Genomic DNA, 24,744 nt, shown 5'->3' with positions numbered 1-24,744 from the left:
TTGTGTGCCCCGTATTGCTTACTGTAGTGGTACATAACCTGTGAATCTCAGAAAGTGACTTCCTGTACTTTTGGAGGTATTTATGACGTGTGGACTTCTGAGAAGCTCCCAGACTATCATTAGACACAATATTGAATCTCAACTTGCCCCTGCTTGCATGCAAACAAGAGTGCTCTTGCAAGCCAGGGGAGAAGAGCGGAGTAGACTATTACCCACACAAAGTGATGCATTCAGTCACTCACACATGCATAAACACTCTCGAGTCTGCACAGACATCACACACACGCACAGACATGCACGCACACACACACACACACACACACACACACCTGGGGAACCATGACATGTGTTGTAGTCATTTAAAACTAAACAATGCTGAGCTAGTATCCGAATTGTCTGTTTTCCGGGCTGGTGGTGACTGCTTCCTCCATACTTGGCAGCACAATGAAAGCCAACAATAAATTTACGTTTCCTAAACCATGCCTCCTACAAATTATATGAATCTGTAAAATATGCAGGTACTTTTTTTGCTTGTTGTTGTTCTAGGATACTTCGCATAGTGACCATTTATACACGGTGCAAGTTAACATGTTCTCTACACAAGCATAACTCTTCATGTTGTCAGATATGACACGCCACCGCTGAAGTGGACTATAGGTATGTCTGAGGAATTGGAGCACACTGGGTGCTTTTGTTTTGTCCCACCTGTTCTGAGCCATAGTCTGACTTAAAGACTAGCCTGCGCCTGGCTACTTATTAGGACCAGTAGTTGCAACTGGAATGAATGGCAGCTTCCTATGTGCACTCAACCAAACAGGGATAATGACTATGGTTTATAGTCACAGGGTGGCTTAAGGTAATAGTAAAGCAGATAATTAGTTTAAAACTGCAGCTGGGTTGTTGTTGATACTATAATTGTGCTTGATTTAAGTTTATTGTTGATACATTGTTATGCATGTATTTACACCTCAAAAGCACGCATGTGAATTGAGCACCATTGTCTCTGAATTCTGTAGTCTACGGCTCAGTGATTGTGTTTCACTTTAAAAAACATGTTTCTGAGCTGGGGTGTCCGGGTAGCCTAGCGGTCTATTCCGTTGCCTACCAACACGGGGATGGCCGGTTCGAATCCCCGCGTTAGCTCCGGCTTGGCCGGGCGTCCTTACAGACACAATTGGCCGTGTCTGCAGGTGGGAAGCCGGATGTGGGTATGTGTCCTGGTCGCTGCACTAGCGCCTCCTCTGGTCGGAGGGGGAGGGCGAACTGGGGGGATTAGCGTGATCCTGGAGCAGCAACCGGGATGGCTCAGAAGAGTGGGGTGAAAAAAAAAGTTGTTTCTGAGCTTATCAGTATGTGCTCCATAATGATAGGCCATTTTGAAGTTCCACTGTGGCACGATTATATCACAATCAAACTAAGCTACAGTATTACTCTACACTTTTGCGTTAATGTCATTGTGCCTCAATATAATATGAAGGTGCTGCTATTTTTTTTTTAGTGATAAGGTTTGTAATGTGTATAATTATCAGAAAAGTAATCTAAGAAATGAGAAATTATTGCCACTGCCCTGTCTTCGTCCCAATTTCCTCACAGTCGCAGTGCCCTCCCACAGTCACTCTAGACTTGAACAGTTCATCTGCTTTAATGTCTTCTGTCCTCTAAAGTACAAGACTTTCAGGCTTGCTCTGGTAAAGTTGACATGAGTTCCCGTTTGAGTTTAAAACTTTTGAGCGCTTTGCTGTGGCATGGTGAATCAGGGAGCCATGACAGCTGTCAGGACTGCCTATTAAGGTGCAGTGGTGTCAGGGTAAGGATCCCTGACCATGTCTTGTGATGGACTCCTGCCAGGATGGGTCTTATTTATAAGGGCGTGCCTGGGATCAATGGTTTCCCTTGAGACACAGCACCAGCCTTGGCATGAGCAGCTGGAGGAGCTGTTAGTGGAAAATAATGCTGTAGCGTCAGCTGAACTCCACCTAAGGCAATTTAGTCATCTGTTTAAAGGGAGCCTCTAAGCACCTTCAGTGACTTATACCGTGGAGAAGATAGATCTATGTATGATTGAGCATGAGTGATGAATGCAGGTAACCAGATAATGTTACAGCGGATTTTTTTAGCACTTCCAAGTTAATACATTTTGCTTAAAGGTGCAATTGGTAAACTGTTTCTCTAATGACCAGCATCAGTGACCACAGCGACCAGCAGGAATTCCAACATTGGCAACCGTTCCCTTGAGCAATGCCAGCCTGCAAATAACACAACTAACTGTATTAAGATCTCACTATTTTGCAAACTATCTAATGCAGAGATCCTGCAGAACTGTCAAGCTAATCAAACGTAATCATGTAATAAAAAAAACAATATTTATAACTAATCACACATGGCTATAGTTCAAGTTCAAATTAAAAATTTTCATGTGTATTAGAATACAATGAAATTATTGTGCTTTGGCTCTCTCAGCCTTAACACAAATGACAAAGGACACAAGGACACAGCATCCAAAAAAAAACAACAGAAAAAAAACCCAACAGCACAGATCTACAGACTATGTAACAATGAATTCATACATTACATTGAGTTGTGTCACAAAGCTGGCTCCTCCATACGGGAAGTTGAACATGCAGCAAAATGAATGTGTGTGGACCCCATATTTTGTGGAAGGACAATTAATTCTAAAGGACAGGGCGCCTATCACCAGTTTGTTTAGAAAAATTACATTTCCCGGCCAGAACACACGTTTTGAAAGCCAGAAATCTCAGCATCTGGTAAAGCTGCTGGCCAAGACGGCATGCCTTCCCGTGTCCTCGAGCCATGTTACATTCAGCTATCTCAAGTTTTTACTGATATTTTTCACCTGTCCCTGTCATTGTATGTGGTTCCAATGTGTTTTAAGAAAACCACCATTGTGACTGTATCTAAGAAATCACAGACACATGGTCTCTCAACACCAATTGCATCCTTAAGGAGGCACAGCAGAGACTATTTTCTGAGCCATCTCAAGAGTTTTTATATGAGTACCAAAAGTCTTATGGCCTTTTATCGCAGTACCATCGAGAGTGTCTTGACAGTCTGTATCACAGTGGGGTTTGGAAACCTGTCTGCTCAGGACCGCAGACTGTTTCAAAGGACTATAGAGACAGCAGCAAAAAATCATTGGCATGGAACTACCACAACTTCATAATATTTACATCCCTAGCTGCAAAAGGAAAACCCAAAACATCATTAAGGACACCAGCCACCCCACATATCAACCATTCAACTCACTGTGAAATGTATAGATTAGGCATTAGAAAGCTGGTTTTTGTGCTTCACAGGGATGTGCGCTTTGATATTTTTTTCTTTTAGTTTCCAGCCATTAATTGATATTTATTTCAATGGGAGCTCAGTAGACAGTGGTATCTGAAAATGCCTCAGGGTAATAACTTTGGCAAACAAGATCTTCTAAACAGTCTGCACTAGAGTCCTCTACAATCACAGAGGTGTCTGACCAAACACAGGTTATTTAAAGGAAAACCAGGAAAATTTGCTTCTGTCAAGTCTACTTGATATTTTCTTAGAGCCTTGGATTGGACCAAGTTGGCTAACATACACACCAGCTCAGGGTAGCAACTTTATTCAGTTGTAGGTCCTTCACTAAACCCCATCTTTATGAGATTGGATTGTCCTTTGAATAAAAGCAGCAAAAAAAACAATAATAAAAACTGAGTGTAGAAAAAGATGAACAATCTCTGTTATTGTTATCTATTTTGCACTGTATTCATTACCATATGGTAGTACCTTCCGATGGGATCCCTATATAGACCTTTGTAAATGCTATTCAGCCCCAATGTTTCGGTATTGCCATTTACATATTATTGCATAAGAAGGTGACATCAGTGCTCAAACGTATATGCTGTGCAGATAATTCAAACAATAATTGTTATTTATTTACTTTTATCTATTTATCTATTTATTTATTTATTCATTTTTAGGGGGGGGGGGTTGATCCCGATACCAAAAGGCTTTTTGTACACCTTTTTTTTCTTTCTCATTAACATAGTTAATAAATGTGAAATTGATTTTGTTAGTACTTCCATTTTTGGAAACAATTTCTTAACAGTAAAATTGCACCATACCTTCGAATATTGATGGATACATTTTGGTCCCTTTGTATATATTAAAACTATGTTGAGTTTTATTGCAGCCATAGTATTATTCTTATAGACAATTTGTGTAAAAAAAGATATATGTGGTATGTTTAAGTAGTTGAATATGGTAGTCATGAATGCTGGGATTGGCTCCCGCAACCCGCGACCCCAGTTGGGATAAGTGGCTTGGATAATGGATGGATGGAATATGGTAGTGATTGCATGGAGAAACATTGGCTGACAGACTTAACAATAAGCTTACCTTTTTCAATCCTCTCTCTGCACTCAATAGTTAGGTAGGTAACTATGGTTCCACATAGCTGGAAGGGGGACTTGCTATTCAAATCAACTGCTGCTTTAAAAAGCCCATGGAGAAGAAACCCATCACTGCACCAGCTGTTCTCACTTAGTTCAACAAAGAGGTGAAATGCAGATGGTGTCTGTCACTCCCTGTGAATATGATACTGCTTTAATAAAACAGACGGCTGCGTTAGTTATCTTTAAGGTTAATATGTATATTTTGTGTGCAAGTGAAATGTGTAATGCAGTTGGGTTTTTACTGTAGATGTAAGGACACATGTGCTCAAATTAGTATTTGAATGTTTGCATTGTCTATCATGGAGATGACACCCATGCTGCCTCAGGTGACACAGAGTAATGACATGAGGTTTCAAAATCACCTTACTAATGTTAGTACTTTTGTAATGTCTCAGATAGTCTTCAGTTCTCGATTTTGTGTAAGAGGTTTTTAATCTGCAAAGGGAGTTTGACATTTGACCTCACTGTGTAAACTATTTGTGCCACTTAGCCACTGTGGGAAAAAAAGTAAAGCATCAACAGGAACTGGCAAGAGGGACCAGAATGTGTTGTAAAAACCATGGTATGCTGTAAAACTCTGTTGCACGCCTGTTCAACTGCTTCACATTGAAAAGTAGAAGCATTTTTCTCTGGGAGAAAGGGGATATATAAACAGGGCAGCACTGTCAAGATGAGAGTACTCATCTGCATGACAATCAATGCAAACGTTGCCATTAGACAGGGGATGTCTAACTGCCAATAAAATCCCCACGAACTCCCAGTCATGTATGACATATTGATGACCCTGTGGGATTGTTTCAGAGTCGATCCCCCATTGTGTTCCTTGCAAAGGACTAAAAATTAAGTTCAGTAATTAGCGTTTCTCTTCTCTCTTGCCTACCACTACTACTACTACTACTACTACTACTACTACTACTACTACTACTACTGCTACTACTACTACTGCTACTACTACTACTTTCAGCTGCTCCTGTTAGGGGTCGCCACAGCGGATCATCAAGTGCTATATAAAATGCAGTTTGATTGATTGATTGATTGATTGATTGATTCCCATCCCTTCCTGTCCTCTGCATTCCCCTTTGTCATGCCAGCCACCTGCATGTCCTCCCATAAACCTCCACTTTGGCCTTCCTCTTTTCCTCTCCCCTGGCAGCTCCATATATAGCATCCTTCTCCCAATATACCCAGCATCTTTCCTCCACACATGTCCAAATCATCTCAATCTTGCCTCTCTCACTTTGTCTCCAAACCATCCAACCTGAGTTGTCTGTCTAATATACTCATTCCTAATCCTGTCCTTCTTATACACACCCAACGAAAATATCAACATCTTCAACTCTGCCACCTCCAGCTCCGCCTCCTGTCTTTTCATCAATGCCACCATCTCCAAACCATACAACATACCTGGTCTCAGTGCCATCCTGTAAACCTTCCCTTTAACTCTTGCTGGTACTCCTGTCGCAAATCACTCCTGATACTCTTCTCCACCCACTCCAGCCTGCCTGCACTTTCTTCACCTCTTTTCCACACTTCCCATTACTTTGAATAGTTGACCCAAAGTATTTAAACTCACCCGCCTTCATCACCTCTACTCCTTGCATCATCACCATTCCGCTGTCCTCCCTCATTCATGCATATGTATTCCAACTTGCTCCTACTGACTTTCATTCCTCTTTTCTCCAGTGCAAAACTCCACCTCTCTAACCTCTCCTCAACCTGCTCCCTACTCTCGCTACAGGTCACAATGTCATACAAGAACATCACAGTCTGTCAACCTGTCCATCACCATTACAAACAGAACCAATCATTGATGTAATCGCACCTCCACCTTGAACCCATCTGTCATTCCAACTGCACACCTCACCAATTTCACACTGGCCTCATACATATCCTGCACCACTCTTACATACGTCTCTTCCCCTTCCTCATACAATATCACACCTCCTCTCTCAGCACCCTGTCATATGCTTTCTCTAAATCCACAAAGACATGATGTTATTCCTTCTGACCTTCTCTATACTTCTCCATCCACATTCTCAGGAATCAGGAATCCGAAACATTTATTTGTCCTTTCATTCCATTCACCTGCACACATGAAATGAAATGAAATATTGTTTCCCCAAGCCCACAGCAGTGCAACACCAAGACAAAAACACATCCAAACAAGAACACACATATCCAAACTGCAAAAAAAATCTACAAAAACACATATCCACATATCAAAAAAAAAAAATTGCTGTCCAAGGGAGCAAATGCCAGGATGACTGTCAGAACTGCCAGTCTTCATGGGCTAGCAGTTAGCTTAGCCTGCCCCACTTCCACATCCAGTCAGACCGTCCTCGGTGTTTACTCCTGGGGTGCAGCTCCAAGCAGCAGCAGACCAGGCTCCCCCAGCCGATCCAACACAGCTCTCCCAGCCACACACCTTTGACATACCTCCCCACACTCCACACAACAACACCAAAAACATGGTCGATACTAGGCGAGGCTGGTGCCAGACCACCCTCGGTGTTATCAGAACTGCCGGTCTGCATGGGCTAGCAGTTAGCTTAGCCTGCCCCGCTTCCGCGTCCTGTCAGACCGGACTCGCTGTTTCCTCCTCAGGCACAGCTCCAGGCTGGGCCATTGTCCCTGGGCCCACAGGATGCAGCAGACCAAGCTCTCCCAGTCGATCCAGTGCCAGCTCTCCCGGCCATCAAACAAAAACACAAACTTAGATGCAGACGTGGACAAAGACACTGCATGGACGGTACTGGGTGAGGCCGTAAATTAAGTTCGCACCACCATCTTCCCACAACGGAAGCGGATGTGGAATGATGATTTTTGGATGGAAGTAGATGCTGTTTCTCAAAGTAAATACCACACCTGTAGTGCTCTTTCATGGCATGAAACCATACCGCTGCTCGCTAATCATCACCTCTCCTCTTAACTTAGCTTCCACTACTCTTTCCTATATCTTCATGCTGTGGTTGATCAACTTTTTACCTCTGTAGTTCCTACAGTTCTGCACATCATCCATATTCTTGAAAATCTGTACCAGTATGCTTCTTCTCCACTCTCCAGTCATCCTCTCACTTTCCAAGATTGTGTTAAACAATCTAGTTAAAAACTCCACTGCCATCTCTCCTAAACATCTCCACGCCTCCACAGGTATGTCATCTGGACCCCTTTCCACTCTTCATCCTTTTCATAGCTGCCCTCATTTCCTCCTTGTAATCCACTGCACTTCCTGATTCACTATCCCCACATCATCCAACCTTCTCTCTCTCTCTCTCTCTCTCTCTCTCTCTCTCTCTCTCTCTCTCTCTCTCTCTCTCTCTCTCTCTCTCTCTCTCTCTCTCTCTCTCTCTGTCTCTCTCTCGCTCTCTCTCTCTCTCTCACTGTCTGTCTCTCTGTCTCTCTCTCTCTCACTCTCTCTTTCTCATTTTCTTCATTTATCAGCCCCTCAAAGTACTCTTTCCACCTTCTCAACACACTCTCCTTGCTTGTCAGATTATTTCCATCTCTACCCTGGATCGCACTAACCTGCTGCACATCTTTACGAGCTCGGTCCCTCTGTCTAGCCAATCGGTACAAGACCTTTCCTCCTTCCTTAGAGTCCAACCTCTCATTCAACTCACCATACACCGTTTCCTTTACCTTTGCCACCTCTCTCTTCACTTTATGCCACATCTCATTGTACTCCTGTCTACTTTCTTTATCTCTCTGACCATCCCATTTCTTCGTTGCCAAACTCCTCCTCTGTATACTTTGCTGTACTTCCTCGTTCCACCACCAAGTCTATTTGTCTTCCTTCCTCTGTCCTGATGACACACCAAGTACCTTCCGAGCTGTCTCCCTCACTATTTCTGCAGTGGTTGCCCAGCCATCTGTCAACTCTTCACTACCACCGAGTGCCTGTCTTAACTCCTCCCTGAGCTCCACACAACAGCCTTCCTTCTTCAACTCCCACCATTTGATCCTTGGCTCTGCCTCCACTCTCTTCTTCTTTTTGGTCTCCAAAGTCATCCTACAGACCACCATCTGATGCTGCCTATCTCTGTTCTACTCTGTCACCACCTTGCAGTCTCCAATCCCTTTCAGATCACGCCTCCTGCATAAGATATAGTTCACCTGTGTGCACTTTCCTCCACTCTTACATGTCACCCTGTGTTCCTCCATCTTCTTGAAATATGTATTCAGCACAGGCATTTCCATCCTCGTTGCAAAATCCACTACCATCTGTCCTTCCTCAATCCACTCATTGACACCATACCTGCCCATCACCTCCTCATCACATCTTTTCCATTCACCAACATTCCCATCGAAGTCCACTTCAGTCACCACTCTCTCCTGCTTGGGTACACTCTCCACCACTTCATCCAATTCACTCCAGAATTCTTCTTTCTCTTTCATCTCACAACCAATTTGTGGGACATATGCATGGATAACATCCATAATCACACCTTTGATTTGCAGCTTCATACTCATCACTCTGTCTGTCACTCTCTTCACCTCGAACACACTCTGACATACTCTTCCTTCAGAATTACACATACCCCATTTCTCCTCCCATCCCCATGTCTCATATGCTCCTGGCCTTACTCCCCTTCCACCTGGTCTCTTGCACACACAGTATATCTACCTTCCTTCTCATCATATCAGCCATCTCTCTCCCTTTACCAGTCACAGTGCCAACATTCAAAATCCCGACTCTCCCCTCCACACTCTTATCCTCCCACTGCCTCTGGACATGCCTTCCCCCTCTCCTTCTCCTTTGCCCAACAGTAGCATAGTTTCCACCGGCACCCTGCTGGCCAACAGTACTGGTGGTTGGTCATTTCTCTTCCCTCTTGTATATGTTGGTTAAGATGCTTTGACCTGAGAGAGTGAACGTTGTGATAGCTGAAAACCTTCCAGCAGGGGTGAGCAGTAGTTAAGCACATATTCCTCTGGCTTGACAGTCCATGAGTGGGTAATAGGTAACATCCAGCAAAATAGTTCCAGTGAGGACATCCTAAAGGAGGAAGTACGCAGAGACAGCGGGACATGCTTGGAATGTATGATCATACTGGCGTAGTGTGCGTGTGTGAGTATGCTTGTTTTTGTTTTTTTTTATCAGATTTGGATCAATACATATCATATGGTTAGACTAACTGTTTTTTTTCGATTGTCATTTTAGAGATAGCGTTATAAATCAAATCCAGTAAAAATAGTCGACACCCCCCATAGTGGTAAAGTGATAAGTTAGCAGCAACCTTACAGAAATAAAAGGATTTCTTCTGCTGATGAAACTAAATCTCTCTCTCTCTCTCTCTCTCTCTCTCTCTCTCTCTCTCTCTCTCTCTCTCTCTCTCTCTCTCTCTCTCTCTCTCTCTCTCTCTCTCTCTCTCTCTCTCTCTCTCTCTCGCCACGCTAACGTCGTGATGAAAGGTGGGCGTTTAAACCCGTTGTCCACCGGCCGGTGTGTATGAAACGTGTAAACCCGGAGGACGAGTCGCGTTGATGGTCTGCGACGTAACAGTTTCAGGTTTTGAGGTCTCTCCTGGTCTTTCACGAGCCCGGGGCGGCGGAGCTGCGGAGACGTTCACGCGTGAAGTGTTTCCGGCCGCGTGTAAACCGGTTAGTGTCTCTGTTTTCGGTTAGTTTCGTGCAGTTTATCTCAGCAGGCAAGTGGTTCAGCCGCCTCAGCATCCGGGAAAGTCATCTGAATAGACTTTGATAGGGGTGGGAAATGCAGCGAAGTCGGAGAACAGCAAAACCCAGCGAGACCAGAAATGCGCGGAGTTTAGCAACATGTAACTGCGGACTACTTTAGACTACGTTGCCGACTTTGCGGAGTATTATCAGTTGGTACTGCGATGTGGCATGGAAAAACGTAACGTGAGCTAACTTTGCATGGCTTGTGCGTGCAATGATTATTAGAGTATTGTGCTGAAGCTCCCTTATTACTAGTTTCAGTAAGGCGCGTTTGTAAACAAATACCATAGCCTGCACCCTTTGCAGTCCTGCAAGTTTTTTTTCCTAAATGAGAGTGATTATTTGATGTTACAGGGACTATACTATAAAGTGTTTATGTGCAAGAACAAGGGGGCGCGAACTTACTACCATAATCAGACGAACTGACTGTCAGCCCAGTCTGGTCCATGGGGACGCAATCAATGTAGGCTCTCTGAGGGGAAGTCAATAACGTGTGGGTGTAGCGCCGTCATAAGGCTTGTCAACAACAGATCATGAAGCAGCTGGAGATGAACGGGTAGACCTGAGGAGATTTGTGATTGGTTTTCTTGCCACACGTCAATCAACATGTAGCATTAGTCGAAAATGTGAAATGGGGGTGGACAAGAAAGGGCCAGTGATTTTTTTTCTTTTTTTGGGGGGGGGGGTGTAAATACATTTTTGAATTTGGAGTATATACTTTAATTGCATTGTATATAGTTCTGCAGTCAAGAGGATGTAAAGATAGAAGCATAACTTGGTATGGCTGATAGAGTAAGAAACATATTTTAAGTCAGAGGATTGGAGATGTTGTGCTGCAGATATCTTCAGTCTCTTTCGCTATTGTACAGCACAGCTCTGTGGTGTAGTGATGAAATATCCAGACACAAGGTCAGGGTCAATAATTGTGAGCCATCTTGTAAAAACTGGAGGAAGGCTGATCTGAGATTGATAGGGTTAGATGAGTGCTGACTATCATGTTAACTGATCAATAATCTAAAATCAGGATCTTTTTTTGTTGTTGTTGCTGTAGACCGGTGGGGTGGCAACATGTGCGTAGATCCTCCCATGAACACATGCCAGGACTTTGCCAGTTAAGGAATGACAGGATTTGTAGAAATAAAGGATACAAGACAAACAAAAGAAAGAGGTTTTAGTGAAACCATTGTATTTGTATGTTTATAAGAAAATCATTCATGGATTTAATGAAAGACTCGCTACAACAGGTTTTAAATACAAAACCTGTTGCCTTGCGTCGGGCCAAGTGTGGGTCTTTGCACACACATGTGCAAATACATCCACAGGCATAGAGATACACACACACACACACACACACACACACACACACACACACACACACACACACACACACACACACACACATATGCATGCATACATACACACCATAAATAGGTAAGTGCTGACAGCAGAGATTAGGTGTATTATGTCACATCAATGAGTTGTAATGAGTAGTACTCTATACATTAGCAGCTGGCTAAACCAAAGAGGGATGAGCATAGTCATCCAGTATATTGGTTATAGACCCAAACGGGAGTCTGTAGTATTTTTTTTTCACCTGTTGTTGATTAAAATCTGGATCAGATGGCTCTGTTTGCTTCTCAGGTATATAGCAACCATTGAGGGTGTGTGTCACTGTTGCACATATTCTTCCTCGTCGTCCTCCGGTAGCACCAGAGAAATCCCTAAAACATTAAACCTGGCGTCCGGGTAGCGTGGCGGTCTATTCCGTTGCCATCAAAGACGGGGATCGCCGGTCCGAATCCCCGTTTTACCTCCGGCTTGGTCGGACGTCTCCACAGACACAATTGGCCGTGTCTGCGGATGGGAAGCCGGATGTGGACATGTGTCCTGGTCGCTGCACTAGCGCCTCCTCTGGTCGGTCGGGGCGCTTGTTCCAAGGGGGGGAGGGGGAAATAGCGTAACGTCCACCCTGGCGAAACTCCGTTTCGCCGTGGCTGGGGGGGCCAGCGGGGGGGCCAGGGATAGTATCAGGGTGGCCGTGGCTACCCCTGGCCACCCCTTGGGGGCGCCACTGTCACGGTCAGGTGAAAAGAAGTGGCTGGCGACTCCACATGTATCGGAGGAGGCACGTGGTAGTCTGCAGCCCTCCCTGGATCGGCAGAGGGGGTGGAACAGTCTGCTAGGAAGAGTGGGGTAATTGGCAATTGGGGAGGACAAAAGGGGGGGGGTAAAAAAACCACATTAAATCCAAGTGAAAAGTGGTGGTTTTCATTTTAATTCTGCAGAGCTCAGCGGGTAGCAGAATCCGTGTGAGCCTGAAGTGCACAGTTCTGCAGTAGTTAGGAGTGTGTTTCTTCTTAACAATTCAAGACAGAAATTGACATTTCAAATTGACACTATCTAAAGTTTTGCTAATGACTCTAATATGGCTAATTTTATTAAATGTTGATAGTTGGCAACCTACAGTCTTGTGCAAACAGAAGATGGTGTCAATTACCAAGTTAATTATCATTGGATGCAGTTGTTTGTGAGTGTTACTAAGTGAATACTAAACATTGAACATGTTGCATACCTCACGGGCAAATATTGGCATCTGTAGTCTGCTAACAAGAACTCATCAAGACTGACAAGGACCACCAATATTATTGTCAGAAGCTAGCTCTAAGTGTAGCAGTTGGTTTCTAGGCCATCCCCAAATTTGAACTAGCTGTGATTTCATGGCTATGTGACTGCAACTGTTAATCATGTAGCAGCATATCAGATGTGGTTGTCAAAATATTTCTTTGTGCACGATTCAAACTTGAAATCTAAATCTTCATTTCATAGCAACGGCATATCCTCCCTTCTTAATTTGATGACAGCTATTGACTGGATATTTGGATATACTAATAAGGCAAGGATTGTTTTTTTGTTTTTGTTTTTCTTTAAGATATATTTTGGCAAGTGGCGTCCGGGTAGCCTAGCGGTCTATTCCGTTGCCTACCAACACGGAGATTGCTGGTTCGAATCCCTGTGTTACCTCCGGCTTGGTCAGGCGTCCCTACAGACACAATTGGCCATGTCTGTGGGTGGGAAGCTGGATGTGGGTATGTGTCCTGGTCGCTGCACTAGCGCCTCCTCTGGTCGGTTGTAGCGCCTGTTTGGGGGGGGGGGGAATTGGGAGGAATAGGGTGATCCTCCCATGCGCTACATCCCCCTGCCGAAACGCCTCACTGTCAGGTGAAAAGAAGCGGCTGGCGACTCCACATGTATCGGAGAAGGCATGTGGTAGTCTGCAGCCCTCCCCAGATCGGCAGGGGAGGTGAAGCAGCGAAACAACGAAAAATAGGGAACATAGGAAAATAGGGTAATATTGGCCAAGTACAATTGGGAAGAAAAACGGGGAAAACTAAAAAAAATTATATATACACTACCGTTCAAAAGTTTGGGATCACCCAAACAATTTTGTGTTTTCCATGAAAAGTCACACTTATTCACCACCATATGTTGTGAAATGAATAGAAAATAGAGTCAAGACATTGACAAGGTTAGAAATAATGATTTGTATTTGAAATAAGATTTTTTTTACATCAAACTTTGCTTTCGTCAAAGAATCCTCCATTTGCAGCAATTACAGCATTGCAGACCTTTGGCATTCTAGCTGTTAATTTGTTGAGGTAATCTGGAGAAATTGCACCCCACGCTTCCAGAAGCAGCTCCCACAAGTTGGATTGGTTGGATGGGCACTTCTTTGAGCAGATTGAGTTTCTGGAGCATCACATTTGTGGGGTCAATTAAACGCTCAAAATGGCCAGAAAAAGAGAACTTTCATCTGAAACTCGACAGTCTATTCTTGTTCTTAGAAATGAAGGCTATTCCATGCGAGAAATTGCTAAGAAATTGAAGATTTCCTACACCGGTGTGTACTACTCCCTTCAGAGGACAGCACAAACAAGCTCTAACCAGAGCAGAAAAAGAAGTGGGAGGCCGCGTTGCACAACTGAGCAAGAAGATAAGTACATTAGAGTCTCTAGTTTGAGAAACAGACGCCTCACAGGTCCCCAACTGGCATCTTCATTAAATAGTACCTGTTAGAGCCTGTTTGTGCTGTCCTCTGAAGGGAGTAGTACACACCGGTGTAGGAAATCTTCAATTTCTTAGCAATTTCTCGCATGGAATAGCCTTCATTTCTAAGAACAAGAATAGACTGTCGAGTTTCAGATGAAAGTTCTCTTTTTCTGGCCATTTTGAGCGTTTAATTGACCCCACAAATGTGATGCTCCAGAAACTCAATCTGCTCAAAGAAGTGCCCATCCAACCAATCCAACTTGTGGGAGCTGCTTCTGGAAGCGTGGGGTGCAATTTCTCCAGATTACCTCAACAAATTAACAGCTAGAATGCCAAAGGTCTGCAATGCTGTAATTGCTGCAAATGGAGGATTCTTTGACGAAAGCAAAGTTTGATGTAAAAAAAATCTTATTTCAAATACAAATCATTATTTCTAACCTTGTCAATGTCTTGACTCTATTTTCTATTCATTTCACAACATATGGTGGTGAATAAGTGTGACTTTTCATGGAAAACACGAAATTGTTTGGGTGATCCCAAACTTTTGAACGGTAGTGTATATATTTGCACTAATCACCAGGAAGGCAGAGACAGACATGCAACACAGGGCTAAGAGTAGAAGAACACATGCAGTAAAGTTGTCATGACCGGGTTTGAACCTTGGATGCTGGGATCAGGCTGGAGCCTGTGGTGCACATGTGACTGGCTGAGCCACCAGCACACGAAAACAAGGCAAAATATTTTCAGTTTATAAGGAACCCTCTTCCCTTGAGTTGATTGAACTGAAAATGGGTTGAATGCCAACTCAGTTGCTCTTAACATCTTCTATAAGCACAAGAAGGAGGTGCAAATGTTCTCCTTAGCCTGCACCCGTGTCTGGTTTACCCATGCTACCGCTTTGTGTGTGTGTGTGTGTGTGTGTGTGTGTGTGTGTGTGTGTGTGTGTGTGTGTGTGTGTGTGTGTGTGTGTGTGTGTGCATGTGTGCGTGTAACTTTTTCACTTCACTCTGGAATGAAAAAATAAATAAATAACTGAGACATTTCACATCAGTTTCAGCTCGGTTATCTGCAGTTTCGTGCGAGAGTCCAGAGCCGTAACCCTTCTGGCATCCTGTATCTGTCAGCTCGCACTGTGATCTATGAATGCAAGTTATGTAAGGGTGAAGCTAACCACATCCTGCGTTACAATCCGTGTAAAAGCTGCAGATTGGAGGAGGTAGTGTGTGGAAATGTGGAGAGCCAGAAAGATGTGAACGATTTACTCAATGGGTGTCAACATTTTATTTACATTACATCCTCTCTTTCAACACTATACCACATTTTTGGGAGATATGTTGTTGTTGTTTTTTTCCTTCTCCCTTTGGTTAATTTTAGTTTGCTATAAATGTCCATCTCGATGTTTTATTCTCATTTGCAAGCCTGTACCCCAACCCATGGGGTACTGAGTGTCAATTGAAAGCTATTTTCCAAAGCCTTAATGGGGATGGTTTCAGCCAGAGCCAGATGAAAGGTTAACTTTGGGTCTTAGATGGAAATGTTTGTTTTGATGTGTTTCATGGGATAGTTTAAAATAATGGTCATTATCCAAAATAAGGACACATGTGTGCCATGCAAGGGTGTTTCAGGTCAGATGCTACTGTGGGCAACCCTGATGGACAAGTGATTATAATTTCCCAAAAGTTTTGAAATCGGTAAACCCTGTAAGGGGTAGGGTGAAAAGTAGTGGGGCTACGAGTGAGCATGTGAAGATGTGACGGAAACAGAGCGTGACCAAGGAATTTGGCATTAGCATCAATGAATAAATTCCGCTTCCTGTGTGGGAAGATAGCGCGAACTCACGTTTGCAGTGGCCTCACCTGGTAACGTCCATGCAGTGTCTTTGTCCACGTCTGCGTCTCAGTTTGTGTCTTGGTTTGATGGCTGGGAGAGCTGGCGCTGGATCGGCTGGGAGAGCTTGGTCTGCTGCGGCCTGTGGACCCAGAGACCATGGCCCTGCCCGGAGCTGTGCCCGACGAGGCAACACCGAGGGCGGTCTGACAGGATGCAGAAGCAGGGCAGGCTAGGCTAACTGCTAGCCCATGCAGACCGGCAGTTCCAAAAGTTATCCTACATTCTTGGAGCTTGGACAGTGATTTTTTTTTTTGTATTTTGGATGTATGTGTTGCAGTTTTTGGATAAGAGTTTTTGCCTTTGTGCTGCACTGCTGTGGGCTGGGGAAAATGATATTTCATTTCATGTCATGTGTGCAAGTACATGAATTGAAATGACAAATTAAGTGTTTCTGATTCCTGATTCCTGAAAGAGTCCTGCACCATATTTCAGCTGGAAATGTAATTGCATATAAGTGAATTTTATACATTGACTATCTTCCAATGTACAGTTTTTAGCTAATCATAACCAATGATAAAGTACATTCAAGTGTACACATGTTTAATGAGTTAATCCAGAGCGTCACTGAACCATTTGCATGGAACATAAATCATATGTCTGTCATCTTGCATTTCGTGAAGCATTAAGAAAACATTCAGATAGTGTGACTATTTCACCGAGTGGAAAAATTAAATTTTGCCATAATAATAATCATAATAATATTTTTTTTTTTACCAAATATTTCAACAGGGGGAGACAGGGAGCGGATGACATCCAACCATGAGACCTACCTTCTCATGGCCAGCACCCAGAATGACATGGAGGATTGGGTGAAAACCATACGCAGGGTAATATGGGCACCATTTGGCGGAGGTCAGTATAAGGCCAACAAATGTTTGATAAACTGACTAACTTGTATATCGATGAAAGGACATTGCACGTTTGTCGTTATCTCAGATAAGGTTATTTTAATAGGGTGATGAGAAGGACTTACATCTTTGCGTTGCCAGCGTTAATGTAGAGTGGTTACAAGATGTGTGTATTTCACAATTGATTGTAATCAATAGTAACATCATATATACTGACTATTTGTTGATTCTAATTGTACTTATTCACTTATTTCTGACTTACGTGGCATCGATGTGTTGATTACTGTGCGTCCCGCTGGGCTCCTGTGGCATGTTATTGACTGCTCTGCCCTGCTATTGCCCTGTATTGTCTCTGAGCAGGGCACAAGTCCAGTGTCTGTGAGGGGACGGGCAACGCGGGGCAGTTCTCAGTAGTACTTTGAATAGATGAAGCTGAGTTGGCCCCTCTGTTTTCAGTGCGGGGAGTTTGATGTCTATTGCAGTTGACTGCTCTTCAAAAGGACGAGCCATTTGTCAAAGATGCCACTAGAGAGATGTGGCTCCGTGCCGGAGTGGAGCAGAACTCTGTCTGTTCTACACGCACACACACACACACACACACACACACACACACACACACACACACACACACACACACACACACACACACACACACACACACACACACACACACACACACACTTATACACACAAAGCCAAAGCCTCATATTCCAGCCTTTCCCTTTGACATACTGTGGCAGCAGCAGAGAAAAACAGAGAGCCTATTGGCCAGTCAATGCCCCTGAGGTGTGATTAAAATCCAGGGCCCCGTTCACTTGCCGAAGACTGACGGACAGAGAGGGAGCTCCACTACTGAGCCCCCGTGTTTGACCTAGAACAGATTCAGAGCTGGGAGCCCCCATAGTTTTGCTGTCATGTTCTGCCGAGCACTTTCCTTATGATGTTGAATTAGCTGTTGACCTGCTTGGACCAACACTTGGAAAAAGGAAAAGTTTGAAATCAGACCCCTGAGAAATGTGCAGCTGTGGCCTCTCCATCTGGATCTTTGGAGATGTTGCTGATGGTAATTTGCATCTGTGTGTCTGTTGTGTGTGGGGAAGCCGCTCACTCACTGGTTGTGTAGGTGAAGAGTTGCCTTGAAGATCTTGAAGGTATGGTGTGCAGTTCAGCTAATGTTTCGTGCTGTTCCTTGTTGTCTGGACTATCGGTGTTTGAGGAAGAGAATTTGTAAACCGTCCCATTAATCGAAATGCGGCATGGCCACACATGTTATGGTCTCTTTTTCAACAGTCGCCATTTATGTCCACATTCGCTTCACTTTAGCATATCTAGTTTATATTGGCTCTCCAACTCACTTGTCTTTTAGTGCATACCGGTTATGATACCATTTCACTCGCTGGTATCACTCTGGTGATTTTGGACCACCGCTGGACTCGGCTTTACAATGTTGTTTCACAGGGCCGTGGGGTACGATGGTCAGACATGATGTTTCAACTAAGTCCAATTCAACCCAGTTATCTGAACCACGTATCTGGAAGCCAAACAAAAATCAAAGTTAAAAGTTATTACTCAGAATGAATAATATTATCGATATTGGTTGATTGCATTGCTGAGCTACAAGTTTCCTTGCTCAGTTTGCATGAATAACCATCTTCCTTCCCATCGGCTGTAGTCACCATCACTAAACTACCCAGCCAGCACAACTGAGAGACATATAGATAATGTACAAATACTAACTGAGCCACCAAGTTTTTTTTTGAGGGAGTAGGGGGGGTTTAATGTATTTATTTATTTATTCATTCATTCATTTATTTATCCATGTATTTATTTATTTTGTTGAAAGGACAGGTTTAAGGATTGTATTCCATGGCCCCATATGATGTCGCTGTAAAGCCGAGTCCAGCTGTGGTTGCGTGTCTGAGACCTCTAAAATTAAGCTGCTGAGTAAAATGATATCATAACTGATATGCTCGACAGCTGAAATTATGAAAATAAGACCCAGGTTGTAAAACAAAAAAATGCAGAATTACAGAATTATCCTTCAAGGGAGGGAGTAGAGGGGAAGTGATGTAGGAGATCTCTATATGTCCATTTAACTCAACAGCCAAGCACTAATTTTTCCTGTAATACAGGGTATTCTTTGACTTTGGTCAGTCCCTACAGTAACTGATAATTATGTAATTGTAATGTAGATTTGGATGATAATTGTGTATAAAGACAGTGTTGATTCAGATATAGCACTGTAGATTACATCTAATGCATTATGGATTTTTACAAAATGTAACTATTTAACCGAAACACAATATCAGGGTGTGATCCTTCCAGTGATCCTATAAGCATCATCCAGCCTCGTCTGCTCAGCGGAAGATGAAGTTCAATGATGACCATACGGTAGCACCCTCGACATAGGACCAGCTATTACAATATGTTTCATCATCAACCCCTCTAATTAGCATGGAGGTCCACTGGAAAGCCATGGGGAGATGTTTTTCATTAACACAAACCTCTCAGAATTAAGTTGTTAAGAGATATACGGGGGTCAAACGTTTTGCATCAGCGGTTTAAACTGAACGTGCCTCTCTGTCAACACCAGTCAAGGTTCTTCTTCTTCTCCTCATTACTGATGTCGTTAAGTGAGTAGTTTTTACCTTGTCATTTAAACTTCCCCTGTCTGGGTGTGGACATCCAGCGAGAGGTGACATGCACATGCTAAGTTTTGCATGCGTGGTTGATCATTTGCCTCACAGATTTCACCTTGGTGTTTCACAGATGAACCCGCACCCTGACAAATTTGAATTTGTTGTGCTCTACAAACTTCTACTGGCATGTTTAATGCAAATATTAGATATTAGATATATTCAACAATAATAGCATCAACAATATTCTTTCAATAACTGTTTTAATATTGAGCAATTTCTTTAAAGAAAAATTTAATAATTTTATTATATAAAAGGTTTTTGTTTTTTAGGGAGTTGTTCCTTATCCGATGCGAGGGTCTAAGGACAGGATGTTGTGTTGCTGTGAAGCCCCTTGAGCAAAATGTTTAGTTTGTGATATTGGGCTATACAAATAAGATTCACTTGACTTGACTACAGCAGTTTCATATAAGCTACCGAGAGAGAGGTTAACCTCTACCTTATAAGCATTATTTATACACATAACGTGATTCTGTGTAGTGAATAGCTTACATATATTTGAACGGTGTCTTGCATGATAAGAAAAAACACTTATATTACTACCATCACTCTTTTTAAGTCAGTAGCGCTTCATAAATACAGCTTCATATTGACTCTTATCTAATACAACATTGTGGTAATATGCTGGGAGCATCTTATGAGAAAATGTGTGATTAATTTGAGGTTTGTTCTCTGAAATAATGGATTTGACCTTGTTTTCCGGCTGCGTGGTGTGTTATGGCTGCTGGTGACTTTTAAAAACTGCTCCTCTTTTTTCGATTTCTGTTTTCCTTATGCCACTTTCTTTTTAATAGCGCCTCCCTTAAAGTCTGCTCGCATCTCTGAACCAAGTCGCTCCTTAATTGAGAGAAATCTGTTGTGAAAAATGTTAATACAGAAAAAGGATGCTTCATAGCTTCTGATCTGCAAAATATTGTGTGACTAAAAGAGCACTTGAGATTTTTCTATAGTGGAAGGAGTCTTGTTTTGCTGTTGATTTTTTGGCTAGTAATTGGTCATTAATTATACACATGCAAACTCCAGAGGGACACAAATTAGCAATGCAGCAACATGTTCTTCCACCAATATACTGTAGAACTACAGCTGAGGAGAGGGGCAAGGGGAGCAGGGAAGACTTTCTGCAGGAGGAGAGAGGGACGACAATCCTTGCAGTCGGATATCTGAAATAATGAATAGAGGAGGGGATAAGTCAACAAGACTGTGCTAAGGAGTTGTGTCTGGATGATGTCCCTCTCACTCCCTCCATGTGTGTGTGTGTGGGGGGGGGTGTGACAGGGAGATTATAGCAGCAGTCGAGGGGTCGTCGACAGCGTTGGAGTGTGGAAGGTGCCTGTTAATTGCTTGTGGTGCAGACCTGTCACTCGTGTGACAGCGTGCGAGAGCAGAAAGCCGGGCCCTAAGTCACAGTTCTCAGGTAGTGTGCAATTCACACCATGAGGCAGCACACACGCAGAGCTGCATGTGACCCGGGAAAACATTCCTAGACTCATGACTAGGAAGTCTCCAGGGATGACCTCGTTAACCAGTCTCTCACCTTTTTTCCTTCACTTGTTTCTCCGCCGCTATAGACGGCACCTTCGTGTGGAAATTTGGTCATCCTGCAGTTGGCTCGTCTTTGCTGGAGCTTGGCGTACCTGCGTTCATATTTTTGATTCCCTCGAGACCTCGAGGACGGAAACACTACTTCAGACTTCACGGCTGGTTTCTCACTGTTATTGTTTAAAGTTGTTCTTTCCGGGGTCGCTGTAAAGATCGCAGGAGCAGTGAAGGGTAGATGGACGACAGGATCTGATGGACTCAAAAGGAGAAAGAGAATAGCACGAGGCACGGCTATTGATTAAACCTTACCTTCTTTTTTTCTTCTTTTTTCAGAGAATGGATATGGAAAATTATTTAACTGACGGATTGCTGGGCTGATGCACTGGTTTCATTTCTGCCTCATTTCTTTTATTTTTTTCCACATCTGCCAAGTGACAGAAGCTGTTTTATCCAGCTGATAAAATGGTGGAGTACAAAGACAAGTTTGGGACCTCTGGTATTTTGTCTTATCATACTTTCATTAGTGGACGGTTTTGCCAAAAAATTAGAAGTTGTGTCAGTTTCAAGAGAGGTGAGTGTTGCATGCTATGGACCTGCAGTGAATCAGGTTAGATTTAGATTTAGATTGTGTTACTGTATGTAAGTCCAGTGAAAGTGCACTGGAGATTTAAGCTCCTTTTCTCCTACTTTTTTCTCCCTGTTAAAGTTTTTTTTTTTTTTTTTTTTTAGGGAGTTGTTCCTTACCCGATGTGAGGGTCTAAGGACATGATGTTGTGTTGCTGTAAAGCCCCACAAATCTGTAATCTGTGATATTGGGCCATACAAATGAAATTAACTTGACTTTCTATTGGTTGTATTGAACAATGCTAAGGGTCAGTGACATAATATAATGAAAATCATAAACAGAGTGTCATGAATACCAGTAGTTTTTTGACCTAATTAACCCTTTTCAGTATGATTTTCTTCAGTATGTTGTCTCATTTTTTTTTTCTCACAGATTTTACTACTAAGAAGTTTAAGTATTTGTGTATCCAGCAACAAAAGTCCCACTAGGCATCACCATGATGCATTGCTGCATGCTTACAGTATTGTCATAAGCCGCTCTATCAGTTTCCGGATAGTTAACTTGTACAATAGACTTGTTAACTTGTACAATAGAAATTTGCCGAGTCAGTGCAAAGCAAAATGTCTGTGTTGTACACTGTCAAGAAAACATATTATGGAGATATTCATGCTATAAAAGCATGAGGGGCCTGGTAATCTCATCACACTTTGGTCACATAGTAGTTCCTAGTCAAACCACGTGTGTGTGTTTGTGTGAGCTGCCTCTGTCTGTATCTGGAGACCGGAAAAGTATGTGAATCCAAATCTCTCAGGAAGGCCGGCCTTAATCCCCTCTTGTACGGCGTCCACATGAGAACCAGCCATTTTCTATTGACACTGACAGACAGAGATATTCGGCAGGAAGTTCAAGATTTAATAAACAGACCGAAACTTTCTGGGCGCATGTATTGCCCACTTGATTAGATTTTTTTTTCATAGATTATAAGGAAAATAAGAACATTTTGGTATTAAGCCAGCCAAATTAATATTTTTACAATTTACAATTTTATTTTTATTATATTTTTATTATAAGTATTTTTACAATATTTTTAAAATTCACAAGACTACAGATTACAGTATTTTTTTTAAATCATAAACAAATGCTCATATTCTATATGGGCGTGTTGGGTTAATTTAACAATACAACAGTTTAAGGAGTTAATGTTTAGTCCTTTAATTTCTGAAAGCAAACACACAAGAATTTCGTCTCTGAAAATGACAATCAAGTAATATCTCTGATGTCACTGAATCTCGGATTTAGACCTCATTGTACTGTGATCACTAGTGTAATTCTAAAAGTTGTTAAAAATGCATATTTATAATGAGTAGCTGTTAATAGTGATTAATAAATTAGCAAAAGGGCACTTATTAGTCCTTATGGCACACTTATTAACATTAGAAGATGGTTTGAGAATGTTAACCATCAAACGTGGTGATTTGTGTCTCAGGTATATTTGGACAGAAACTGGAGGAGACCGTTCGCTACGAGCGCCGGTTTGGGAATAAGCTTGCTCCGATGCTTGTGGAGCAATGTGTGGACTTCATTCGGCAGTGGGGCCTGCAAGAGGAGGGCCTATTCAGACTGCCAGGGCAGGCCAACCTGGTCAAAGAGCTGCAGGATGCCTTTGACTGTGGGGAGAAACCCTCCTTTGACTGGTAAGAAAACACACAGAGGCTTAGAAATTACAGCTTTGGTGTCTTAGATGCATTTTTACATGAACTGTTTGACATAATGTGTACACCTCTATGCTAGACTGGTTGAGGATGAGGCGCCAGCGGTCGGTTTTATGACTGCATCTCAGTTTCTGGGTGACCTTGCGCTATCTTTGTTTGGTAAGGCATGCCTTTCTGAGAAATGGACGTAAACAGCATGCTCAAACACTATTGCCATTGAAAATAGAAATGGAGATCAAAGCTACTTCCCCCTGGTGGCACGGTGGCGCAGTGGTTAGTGCGGTCGCCTCACAGCAAGAAGGTACTGGTTTTGAGCCCCTGGTTAGTCCAACCTTGGGGGTCGTCCTCTGTTTGGAGTTTGTATGTTCTCCCCGTGTCTGCGTGGGTTTCCTCCGGGTGCTCTGGTTTCCTCCCACAGTCCAAAGACATGTAGGTCAGGTGAATCGGCCATACTAAATTGTCCCTAGGTGTGAATGTGTGTGTGTGTGTGTGTGTGTGTGTGTGTGTGTGTGTGTGTGTGTGTGTGTGTGTGTGTGTGTGTGTGTGTGTGTGTGTGTGTGTGTGTGTGTGTGTGTGTGTGTGTGTGTGTATGGCCTGTGATGGTCTGGCAGCCTGTCCAGGGTGTCTCTCCACCGCCCAATGACCAATGACTGCTGAGATAAGCTCCAGCATTCCCGCGACCCTGAGAGCAGGATAAGCGGTTTGGAAAATGGATGGATGGATGGATTTTTCCCCCTTTATCTCCCCAATTGTAACCGGCCTATTACCCCACTCTCTGAGCCATCCTGGTCAACACTCCACCCCCTCTGTCAATCTGGGGAGGGCTGCAGACTGCCACATGCCTCCTCCAATACATGTGGAGTCGCCAGCTACTTCTTTTCACCTGACTGTGAGGAGTTTCACCAGAGGAACATAGCACGTAGGAGGATCACGCTATTCCTCTCAGTTCCCCTTCCCCCCTGAACAGGCGCCCTAACCGACCAGAGGAGGAGCTAGTGCAATGACCAGGACACATATCCACATCCGGCTTCCTACCCACAGACACGGCCAATTGTGTCTGTAGGGGCGCCTGACCAAGCTGGAGGTAACATGGGGATTTGAACCAGCAATCCCATGTTGGTAGGCAACGGAATAGACCACTGCACCACCCGGACGCCCAATCAAATATATGAATATTCAGTTTCCCTTTGTCACATATACCCATGGGCAGTTGATGAGTTCAGGCTATTTTCCTTCCTTGCAAACAACGCCTACTGAAATATTATGTAATCTCATGGAATCCTAAATTGGATTACACAATAATAGTTAATTAATTTATTGATT

At 43.2% G+C, this 24,744-nt stretch overlaps 1 protein-coding gene across 1 annotated transcript in view; it reads left to right on the top strand.

Moving 5' to 3' along the window:
* arhgap24 (Rho GTPase activating protein 24) overlaps positions 1 to 24,744 on the top strand; it is a 100,352-nt gene that overhangs the window by 52,565 nt on the left and 23,043 nt on the right. The window contains exons 3-4 of the mRNA XM_056290542.1: positions 16,791 to 16,913; positions 23,196 to 23,403. Coding sequence (XP_056146517.1) covers positions 16,808 to 16,913; positions 23,196 to 23,403 — 314 coding nt within the window. The 5' untranslated portion in view covers positions 16,791 to 16,807. The remainder of the gene's footprint in view (positions 1 to 16,790; positions 16,914 to 23,195; positions 23,404 to 24,744) is intronic.

Source organism: Lampris incognitus, chromosome 12, assembly GCF_029633865.1.
Source record: "Lampris incognitus isolate fLamInc1 chromosome 12, fLamInc1.hap2, whole genome shotgun sequence".
NCBI lineage: Eukaryota > Metazoa > Chordata > Actinopteri > Lampriformes > Lampridae > Lampris > Lampris incognitus.
This window is presented reverse-complemented; position numbering and strand designations above follow the sequence as displayed.